Source organism: Solanum pennellii, chromosome 11 (assembly GCF_001406875.1).
Source record: "Solanum pennellii chromosome 11, SPENNV200".
NCBI lineage: Eukaryota > Viridiplantae > Streptophyta > Magnoliopsida > Solanales > Solanaceae > Solanum > Solanum pennellii.
The window spans coordinates 7,815,228-7,827,174 of record NC_028647.1 but is presented as its reverse complement, the minus strand read 5'-3'; the positions used below and the strand labels follow the sequence as shown (position 1 = coordinate 7,827,174).

Sequence of the window (11,947 nt, the reverse complement as noted above, 5' to 3'; positions counted from 1 at the left end):
GTGCGCAATTGTACCTATTTGATTTTAGTTTGTTTTGTTAGACTATTTGATTTTAGTTTGAGTTTATAATTGTAGATTTTAGCTTATGAAAGTTTGTAGAGGTCTCTAATTAGATTAACATAAGAAATTTCATTTTATGTTTTGTCGGTCATGACATGTAATTATAGATTTTTAACTATATTTTCTCTTATCAAAGTAATTTCTCATTTTCTTTATTGTTTCACTATATCAAAGCATTTAGAGAAGTGAGAAGTCATATAATATTTTACGAATTCTTTTGTTGGATAAATCGAAAATCGAACACATAACGACCAGAAATCGATAAACCGAGAACCGATAAAAAGTATCTTATTGATTTATTATTGAATTATCATATTTAAAAATTGAAAATCAAATCGATAATGCATAAAAATGAATCGAATCGACAGATGCACACTCCTATCATGTCCATTTGACATTTATGCATACCGTTTAAGATTATTCTAAACATATATTTTTTTGGCTCAAAATTTCTAATGTTACGTGCTGCTCACGTGCACAATATACGGACCTTATATAAAGAACATTTTGTGGGAAAATTGGTTTCAAAGGAAGCAAAATAAGGGATGGGATCGATAGACACGTCAACGAGGGCAGAAAGCGGGTCGGACCCAATCCCAACCCCTAATGGCACCACCAATGGGCTGCACGCTGGTGAAGATTCCGTCCAGACGCCGGCCGTGGACTCCACCGGAGCTTCGGCAGAGAACGAATCCTTGAGGAAGAGGAGAGGTAGTGGTGTCCTACCCCTCGAGGTGGGTACTCGAGTAATGTGCCGCTGGAGAGACGGCAAGTATCATCCTGTTAAGGTCATTGAACGCCGGAAATTTCCATGCGGCGGTGTTAATGACTACGAATACTATGTTCATTACACTGAATGTGAGTGATATTTATCAAGCTGGGTTTTTCATTGTCTTACTTTCTTCAATTTGGAGTGGCTAGGGTTTGGAGTTGTTTAATTACAGCGTTATGTTAGGGAAAGTGTTCATTTGAGTTGATTTGGAGCAGCTAGGGTTTGGAGTTTTTGTTAATAATTTTGATTTATGCATTTACAGCCAACAGTAGTTCATTTGACACTGAAATTTTCACTTTTTTTAAAAAATTGAATTTTTAGGTTGTGGTTGTTAGTACAATTTCTTATTATGAAAAAATCCTTATAACTCAATTGGTTAGCTACTTTAGCTACTTGAACTTTTGTGGTGTTGGTGAGAGTTCGATTTCCCAGCTTGTAATCACCTCCCCGTTTTCCCTTCCGCTGCCCTCAATTTTAAACGGAACACCAAAAGTGTAATAAGAAACAATTTTTCATCATGCAAGTATAAGGATGGAATATGGACGAGTCAATTTCTAAAATGGCCTATATGTTTTAAATGGTTTGACTCTTAAACTAAGCCATTGTTAATTTTAGGACTGAAAGAGTGTTCTCATTTGTTTGTTTCAAATTAGTACCACAATTAGTTGAAACTTTATATACTAGACATTCTTATTAAATGTCTGATTAACTGTAGGAACTCTTTATTAGTCATAATGTGAGTAATTCTATAGCTACTCTGTATTAATTTTGAGCAGCTAAGGTATGTATATATTCTTTTTTCTCTGAACTAAATTGTTATAGTGATTAATGTTTTTTTGGTTTTTATGATATGCTATTGGTTGAGCCTTCAAGCATCTTTTAGATGTCAACAGAGTTGCTAAAACATGTATTTCTTGATAAAACTGTAATAGATTGAGGAAAAAGGAATTTCATGTTCTTGTATGAATTCATTTGAAAGGGAAGAAAAGCTTATAGTGAAAAGACACCGCATTCCTCCCGAACTTTTGCACTTCCTCTTGTACTTATTTTGGACAAAGCCTTTCTATGTTTTCTTGCTTAACAAAAGCACAAAAACCTTGTGAGTTAACTTCCTGGACTTCCTTTCTCCATATTAGCAAGCCTGAACTATTTTGTTTGGGCACAGTTTTAATTCTGTGGCCTGTACTAACAACAAAGAATGTCTGACTAAGGGTATTTTGCTATTTGCTGATTTTTCAATGCAATAAGATTTGCATCTTTTAAGCCTTAAATTGTTTTCTTACGTTGGACAGTCAACCGGAGACTTGATGAGTGGGTTAAACTTGAACAACTTGATCTTAATTCAGTAGAGACCGTTGTGGATGAGAAGGTCGAGGACAAGGTAATACTTGGTTAAGTTATTTGCTTGTAATTTTCTTTATTTAGGCTGATATGAGATTTGTCACACCTCTGCTATAGGGTGCAGATCTGAAAGGAAATTTATATCCGTCTCCTTTTGGGTTTGGAAATTTAGGAATAGGTTGAGAGCTACATCACTCCGCTGCATGCTACGTGCCCAATAGCCATGCTTAGTTGCTTAGATCATAGGCATGCTTATTTCATGCTTTTTAAATATGTTCTTTTGTGTCCCAAGTGGATGTCTAAGTGGGTGAGGTCTAAGAGTACAACATGTAGATAGGAGATTCAAATTCCACCTATAACACGTGCTGTATTTGCTTTTCATTGTTGTGTTTATGCATTTGTTTTTCATTGCTACCTTTATAATTACTTTTCCCTTCATTTTTTTTTAAAAAACTATTCAGTCGTTCTGTCTGATGCTTCAAGGTCTCACAACTGAAGTTTTCAGGTGACAAGTTTAAAAATGACTCGCCACCAGAAACGGAAAATTGACGAGACTCATGTCGAGGTATGTTTTGTATTCTTTATATCATTTTGGACTTTGGAGGGTTATACTGTTAACCATATCCTAATTCCTAACCGTGGATGTTATTTTTCTCTTTGATGCTTTCATTGTTTACAATCTTTTATTGCCATATTCCTTCCTTTTCTGGTCAAATTCCTGTAATTGATTTACAAGTTCTTGTTGCTTATAATAAAACTATTTTATGATATACTAGATTTTCTTGAAAGGTTTGATTGGAGAAACATTTGTGATTTTACGTTAGGTGCAGTGGTATACATTTTTTAAACCAAGACACTGAAAATAGATAGTAATGGAGTTCTTTTGCCATGATAGTCGCTTTAGTAAATATTTGAATTTCTTAAATCATTAGAATGTTGTGGTTTCCTCCCTATCCTTTTGGGTGATTTTGTGACTGATTTAATATTGTTAAAGATTCGCTTGAGCCCCAAAGCTAGGTGAAGCATAGGTTGTGTGCTTCATATGGTGTTATCGCTCCTTAGTCTCCCAATGGTTTACAATAGTAGTTATTTGTAGTAGTTATTCTTTGTAGTAGCTGATTGTAGTTTCTCATTTGAGTAGTAGTTTGCAGTTTCTCATTCCAGTAATGTTAGGGGGTCATGTCTTAGTTGCTAGGGGTAGTTATCTTTTAAGTATTTTATTTCAACTTTTATGTTTATCCTATGTAATCTAAGCACAAAATAGTTTTTGAGTACTTTTAACCCAAAAGATGGCAGGTCTCTCTTAACAAACCAATACCATAGGTTGTAAGGAGAAAACATTTGGTTTCATCTTTTGGCGTCCCATAACTAAATTCATAACAGGGATCGTATCAATGTGGTACCAAAGTCGGGAGCTATTGGGGACCAAATTTAACATCAACTAGCACAATTGGTAAATTTTTTTCTAAGAAAAATGTGCAACCAATTTAGCCAGACAGGTTGCTTCGCTTTGATGCACTCATAAAGGATTAGCAAATTCGAAGGTCGATTTTGATTCAATTAAACTTACCAGCTGGAAGCATGTTTGGAAGGGTAGAACTAGACTGGCAAGAGGGTCTGGATCAAAAGCAGGAGTTAGTTTTGTTGTTCCTTGAAATACAAAGTCGGATTTCCCACAATTTAATGGCCAAAAGAACCCTTTTGGCTATGTTGCTCAAACTTGATTGGACTCTCCGAAAATGTTGCCGCACCCGTGCCATATCCTCCAAACATGCACTATTTCTGGAGTATCCGGCACACACTTGTCAATATTTTTGAAGAGTCCGTGCAACATAGCCCTTTGGGATGGTTGAATTGTGAACACTTCTTTCGACACCAACAAACTCTAGAAGAAGAAAATGTTAGAGTTGCTTCCTTTTCATTTAACACCGACAAACTCTAGAAGGAGAGATTGTTGGACTTGCTTCTTTTCACTTGGAGGGCAATGCAGAACTTTGGTTTCTTCAACTAGCATTAGCTATGCCTTAACCGTCGTGGGATGAATTCAAACGTCATTGTAACCTTTGTTTTGGGCCACCAATCAAAAGTAAAAAATTGGGAGAATTGACTTAGTTATGCCAGATTGGGTCTTGGAAGATAACTCGGAGAAGTTTGAGCAATTAATTTCACGGGTTGGTACACACACTATCACAAATAATTGAACTTCATATCAGTTGTCTTACTGATTATATAACAATTGAGGTTGAGGGCATAATTATCCAGATTTGGTTTTGCCGATTAGTTTATCCCGACTTTATGAACGCAAGGAATAACTCATTTGTTCACAATTGTTAGATGCTTGCAGGCCAAAGACAACTCATTTCTCATCTCAACAACATGACCGATCCGTGAAGAAACTCACTAGATCTGAAATGGAGGAGAGACGATTTTAGGGAATTTGTTTCAATTGTGTTAAACCATTTACTTGAGGCCATCAATGCAATAAATTATTCTAGATTGACTCTATAGACGACGAGGAAGAATTTGCTGAAAAAGTAGGAAGTACTATTACTTTCCACACTTAGCGCTTGAGGACAAGCGTGATTTGAAGGAGGGGACTAATGTTATCACCCTTTGGTCTCCCAATGATTTTACCGTAATAGTTATTTGGATTAGTTATTTCTTTGTAGTAGTTATTTGCAGTTTTTCATTCTATTAGTAATTATTTCTATGTAGTAAGTACTTTGCAATTTCTTATTCCAACAATGTTAGGTATTCATGTCCTAGTTTCTAGGGGTAGTATCTTACAAGTGTTGTATTTAAACTCTAAGTTTATCCCATGAAATCTAAGCAGAAAATTGCTCTAGCTTTTGAGAACTTTAACTCGAGATTCGCTGATTTTTTCTTAATGAACCAACACAATAGATAACATCTGATTTCATCTTGCAGTGCTCCATAATCCATAACAAAGAACTGTAACATCTGCGTTAGTTGCTAAACTATACAGTGTCAAGGCATGCACCTCTTCACCCATCACCTCTGTCATTAAGAGCAATTAGATAGCAAATATAGTTGATAAAGATACACTAATTGCTAAGAAAAATTGTCACAAAAATTTCTAGTGATTAGGGATTACAAAAACTTCACAAGAAAAGTAGCTGCCATTTCCAAAGACATATTTTGGAATTTTCCCCCTCATTTTCCAGGGTTTTGGGAAGCGAGAAGCGGAAAAAAGCGACGAGGGCTTGCTTCACAGAAGCGAGCAGCGTGAAGCGAAGCGCGCGCTTTTTTTAAAAAAAAGCGACATTTAGTATAAAAATTAAAAAATATTAAATAACTAAATAGAGGTAATATAGTCTTAGATTGAAAGAAATTACATAGGCAAAAATACTCATAAGTCATAACATATAAAGCAAAATCAAAAACATAATTAAATCACAAAGATTGGAACTCCTATTCTTCAACAAGGCTGCTAGACTGATCACAAAATAAAAAATAAAAAAAGCAAAAGAATTGAAAAAAAAAACAGAGGAGGCAGCAGTCAGTAATTAGAAACAGAGCAGGCAGCAGAGATGAAGAAAAGAAGAGAAGAAGAAGAAAAAACTAGAGCAGTCGAAACTCAGAGAGATGAAGAGATGAAGCACATGCGAAGATTGTATATTTCAGGAGAAAAGAAACTCATAGAGATGAACTAATAAACATTAGCTAAAAGAGATGAACAAAAAGTTACCTGCAGTCGCGGTCGAGGTTGAAGAGAGAGGCAGCCTCAGTCGAGATCGTCAGGAGAGAAAGAAGGGAAAGAAGTATTGTGAAAGAAGAGTCGCGAGGAGAGAAAGAAGGGAAAGAGTCGTGAAAGAAGAGTCGTGAGGAGAGAGAAGGTTATATTTCAGATTATTTTTTTTTTAAAAAAAACTAATTTAAAAAAAAAAACCTAATTGGCGCTTTTTTTTATAAAAAGCGCGCTTTATTGCGCTTTTGCCTTAGGGTCGCTTCTCGCTTTTTCATCTGAAGCGAGAGCTTTTTTGAGATCGCCTCGCCTCAAGATAAAAAAGCGCACAAGGGTCGCCTCGCTTTGAAGCGCGCTTTAAGCGCGCTTTTCACAACACTGCTCAAAATAAATATTAAAGCTTCATCTCTTAATCCTAACCAGAAATTTGTAATTGTTTTTGAACTATATATTCTGTCGTCTTAATAATTATTGTTTGTAGGTATATTATCTTGCACTGCGATTTATTTTTCAATCTTTCTCCATTAGCACTTTTCTTGCACAAGCCCATACTTTTTCTTTTTATGCTTAAATTCCAACAAACTTTTGGCACTTTTCCGCGCTCTTTGTTTTTGACTACTTTTGACTGAGTTCTCTTTGCTTAATATGAGCTAAGCCATTGTTAATCTTAGAGAAATTGATTTCAGAGGAAGAACTGATGAAACACCACCTTGGCTACTTGTCTCTTTCCTTTGCTTTATTGGAGTTACTATTGATTTTTTCATGTTCTTTATTGCCGTAGTATTTTGTACACGTGTTTAACATAGTTCGGAAAAAGAAATGTGACCTGTAAATAAGTGGAAAAGGTAGTGTCAGCCTACTGTACCTTTTGATGGAATTGACGTAGTAGTTTAGTGATCTCCTAACAGCAGGAAACATCGCTTGGCCTTTTTAGCCATCTCTTTTTTATATTTGCTACTTAATACCTCCTATAGATTTTCTAGTTTGTTTTAATTTTTCTTCTCTATTATTGGACGTCAAAATATTTTTCTCTTTGTTTGGGGTGATCTATGGATTTTGCAAAATATGTTTTGTTTCATTTGCAGGGCCATGAGGAGCTTGATGCTGCTAGTTTGCGAGAGCATGAAGAATTCACAAAAGTTAAGAACATTGCTACAATAGAACTTGGAAGATATGAGATTGAAACGTGGTACTTCTCCCCATTTCCTCCAGAATACAATGACTGTTCGAAACTGTTCTTTTGTGAGTTTTGTCTCAATTTTATGAAGCGCAAAGAACAGCTTCAGAGGCACATGGTGAGCTATTTCCCTGATTTTTCTTGCCTTTCTTCTTGTTGTAGGAAGAGGGAGAACTTAGGTGCACGTTAAGATCACATATTGTAAAGCTGGTGTGTATACCACACTATATTTTTAATTGGGGGGTTTCAGTATGTGAGCAATGTAGTAACTTGTGTGCTTACTGCTTAAGATGCTAAGATCTTTTGGATGATCTAGAATGTCATCTCATTTAATTTCCTCAAGTTAGTGGCACATATCCTTACTTTCTTTGGGGAGATTCCTCGTATTTGTTTGATTCTCATCTTGGGTTGCTAACCTACCACTATACAACTGGATCAAAAGAAGTACTATAGTGTCCCTTGGTAGTGTTTTCTTGGTTCTGTAGACATTCAAGGTTGTAACCATCATATCCCCATCTCATCACTTGTCCTGGTAACTAGTCCATTGTATCAGCTGTACAATAACATTTTCATGATTGGTTACATCTTGTCTCCATCAGAGTTAAACACTGCAATGGTTGAGGCCAGTTTTTAAACAATTCCCCCACTTGTTAACCTTTGTTTTGTAAAATTCCGATCAAAAGAATCTACTTCCGCTACCCCATTATGCTACACGATGTTCCATGTAGTAAAGGTGGGAACTTCTGTTTTTCCTTTTGGTATAATTTATCCTTTTCACCTGAAGCATGCTATTGTGGTTTTGTACAGTATCCTTCTGTATTTTTGGGGGGCCTTACACCTATTTAAGCACACAAGTCTTTCCTGGAAGTGCTATTCTCTATTTTACTCTCTGTCGTAGTTTACCTGTCCCATTTATTTTGACAATGATTATTAAGTTAAGAGTAAGATTTGGGTTTTGCTCTTAGTCTGTTACCTATCTAGAAAAAGGAAGAAATAAATGGTTTTATTCTTTTTGAGCGGTATGGGTCAAACATGAAGTCAAAGCTAGTTTTTTGAAATTCATTAAACGTTTCGTAGAGTAAAAGAAGATACTCATGCACCTTTTTGAGAATGAAGTTGTTGGAAGAATATTGAAGAACATAGGAAAAAGGTTTCCCTTTAAGAGAAGTAGACTCAGTTTTGGGACAATGTCTTTCACCTTCTGATACATTCATACTCTTTTTTCTTTTATGTAGAGAAAATGCGATCTTAAACATCCCCCAGGTGATGAGATCTACAGAAGTGGTACATTGTCAATGTTTGAGGTGAGTTCCTTGATTCTAGTACTGGTTTTGTTTCTTTAATTTGTCCTTCACACATTTATAGGAGAACTTCATGAATATGTTTTTATAGGTGTTTTATAATGTTTGTTGCACATTTGCTTCAGGTTGATGGAAAAAAGAACAAGGTTTATGGACAAAATCTATGCTACTTGGCCAAATTGTTTCTTGATCACAAGACTCTGTATTATGATGTTGACCTGTTCCTCTTTTACGTGCTTTGTGAATGTGACGACCGAGGTTGTCATATGGTTGGTTACTTTTCAAAGGTAAATTTTAGCTGCAAGGTTGTATAGGTATTTTTGTTAAGAGGATTACAGGTTTCTTTCGTTTTCTACTATGTTGCATAGTCAGGGACGATGAACTGCATAGTCATCATGTATGTAGCAGTGAGAGTAGTTTTACCTTCAGTTGTCTTCAACTTGGGGAGATTAATCCGCTGTTGTTGAACTACACTTCTCACATCATTGTGCAACTATGGAAAACTACTAGACTTCTTCATTAAAAAAAAAATAAAAAAGTTGCTTCGACTTGTCAGCACTTGTTGCCATTTCATACTGAGGCTAAGTTTCTTACTAGGATAGTAGCAAGGGCAAGTTTCTAACTTGTGATCTGACAGCATTTGAGAAGCACATGTGAGCTTCTTGCCTGAGCATTTAATGACCAATGTTACCTATTCAGTCAATTTTATATTTGAACGTTCAGAGAAGTTGCATTTTGATGTATAGGTGAAGCAAAATATACTATTGAAGTGTGTTCAATCTTTGACCTCATTTCCAACTTTAACTTCAGATTTGCTGTAAATGGCCCATGAAATAAGATATTTTTATTGGTTAAAAAGGACATTGTCATATTTCTTGATATTTTATCTATTTCTTAATTTCTAGGACCATCCAAAATAGTTAAAAAGGAGAGCATAAATAGTAGTTGGCTTGTATTGCTTTTGTCCTGAAGAAGGTATTGCTTTTAAGTTGCAGTGCAAAAGTTCCTTCCTATCTGTCCTAGCATTGGTGGATAGTGTTACCAGGGACCTGATGTTGTTGTTGGGAGAGTTATTTGGTACCTAATGTTGGTGGGAGGTGGCAGGTATCCGAGGAATTACTCGAGGTGTGTGCAAGCTGGTCAGTACCCCACACTTATCAAAAAAAAAGAAGCTGCTGTGCGAAATAGTGTTATCGGATTGAAAAGAGAGAATTCATAGATGGATAAATATTCAAGAACTCTAGGACATATAGAGGTTGAATCAAACTAAATCACAGTACAAGCTTTGAATTTGGAATGTTTATTGGTGTACGCCAACTTTGGTTTCATGTCTGGCTGGGTTTTGAAGCTTATTATGTCATTTTTCGAATGTTTTGGCTACCTAAAATCCAGTCCAAATGTGACTTTTCATGTTCTGATTGAAGTTTCCTTCCATATCCTTCACCCAATGGAGGTTCTTCAGTGCCTGTTGGAAACAACTCCCCAAACACAAAAGATTATCTATCAATTTTTATTATTTTATATTTATTTTTCCAAAAACTACCTAACACACTAAGCTTTAGTAAGTGAGATATACATTTGCTGAAAGACCCGTCTTCTAGCCAAAATTTAGACATCCTATGGCAGTGGTCTTGTATGCTCAGTCAGTTTTTCGTCGTTATTTTATCCTTATTTTCAAGGGGAGAAAACTTTGCTGCGTGGAGCAGAAATTAGTTTGATATTTAACCCAGGAACCTCATATGGTATTGGTTTCCCCACAGCGCTATGTTAATGATTACTTTCTTTATTCTGTGCAGGAAAAGCATTCAGAAGAGTCCTATAACTTAGCCTGCATTTTGACGCTTCCACCTTATCAGAGGAAAGGATATGGGAAATTCCTAATTGCATTCTGTAAGCTCATGAACTTCACACTTTATCAAAATAATAATGACTATCAAAAGCTCATGAAGCTCATAACACGTTTTCACCTGTTTCAGCAAGTGCAAGTTATGTTAATAATTTTCAAAATGAGGTTAGAGAAACATTCACTTGTATGAGTTGCATCCTTTAGGGAACCCCCTTCCATTACGGATTTATCAATCAGATAAAAATGAGGCATATTTGTGTCTCTATACACATTTTTTGAAAGTTATATACGCATACATTGTATACCCTCTGCACTAGCCTTTCTTTTGGAGTATCTCAAAGCTTAAAAACAAAATTTTGTAATTGACCTTTATTTCTTGTTTTGCTCTTTCAAGCAAAAAGTGTTGTACAGAAGGTGGTGATTTTCTGGACTGTCTATTTCAATTGTTAATTTCTTCATGCTTTTGATTAGAGGAGATATATCATAATTTTCTCCTGTTGACTTATCTATTAAATAGGATATGGTGTATTGTGTGTTATGAGAGCCAGGGACTATATGTGATGCACAAATTATTAACTGAACTTGCAATTATCATCTTCAGAAACTTCTTTTTATTCGGATTGTTGTGATACAAGATGAAGTGACGTATCATTACTTTTACCCTTGTGTCTTTACTCCAAATAAATGAGCTATTTAATACAAACCTGTTGCAGCATATGAACTTTCAAAGAAAGAAGGTAAAGTGGGCACTCCAGAAAGGCCACTTTCCGACTTGGGAATGTTGAGCTATAGGGGTTACTGGACGCGTGTGCTTCTGGATATATTGAAAAAGCACAAGGGCAATATATCTATCAAGGTTTGTGTATAAAATTTTGTTCTGTCTTCTGTTATTCATATATGTTTGTCTTTTTTTGGACTTCCATTTGTGTTTTAATTAGGGCTAGAAGGTTGGTTACATTTAAACCTGTCTTGGTCTGTCACCTAATGATGGATATGAATCTATAATGGACTTGAATTTTCTGTTTTGCTTCTGGTAGGAACTAAGTGACATGACAGCCATCAAGGCAGAAGATATTTTGTCCACCCTTCAGGGTTTAGAGTTGATCCAATATCGAAAGGGGCAGCATGTCATCTGCGCAGACCCGAAAGTCTTAGATCGTCATCTCAAAGCTGCTGGGCGGGGTGGCCTGGAAGTTGATGTCAGCAAATTGATATGGACTCCGTACAAGGAGCAAAACTGAGTATGTATGTATTATTTGATGTTCTTTGTATATAAAGAAAATTAGCTGCTTGGGATGCCCACTGATCTTTAGCAGTAGGTGTAGATCCAAGATGTTAGATTTAGAGAATCTGATCTTACTTTATAAAGGCATGTACAACTATGACGATAGTAGTTCTGTTCAAATCAGAATACAGATTATGAACTTTGAAACCCCATAGAAGGGCTAGCGTGCAATGACATGTTCTTGTAGAGGCAATCTCTTTCAGTTCTGCTTGTTGCTTTTCATTTTGATTGGGCAGGCGATTTGAGGCCTTCATTTATTCTCACTGGCCATTTATTTGTGTTGTCCTGTGGTTCACAGAATAAAGTTATTATCTTTTAGAGACTCCACAATCATCGTGGTGATATTGTATTTGCAAATGATGAGGTAGCCAGTCTGCTTGTGTGAAAAGTCTTTAGGGGGTAATAAGCGGTTTCAATCCATCAAGTTACTTAATGCCCCTGATTTTGGGTTTACTGCAA

General features: G+C 35.9%; 1 protein-coding gene across 1 annotated transcript; it reads left to right on the top strand.

Moving 5' to 3' along the window:
• Positions 1–583: 583 nt before the first annotated feature.
• Positions 584–11,714, top strand: LOC107004999 (histone acetyltransferase of the MYST family 1-like). Its single transcript, XM_015203449.2, has 9 exons — positions 584–918; positions 2,125–2,213; positions 2,679–2,738; positions 6,965–7,174; positions 8,292–8,360; positions 8,483–8,644; positions 10,154–10,247; positions 10,917–11,059; positions 11,241–11,714. The coding sequence occupies exons 1-9, from the start codon at positions 606–608 to the stop codon at positions 11,442–11,444; spliced, it is 1,344 nt and encodes a 447-aa protein (XP_015058935.1). The 5' UTR covers positions 584–605; the 3' UTR covers positions 11,445–11,714.
• The last annotated feature ends 233 nt before the right edge of the window (positions 11,715–11,947 follow it).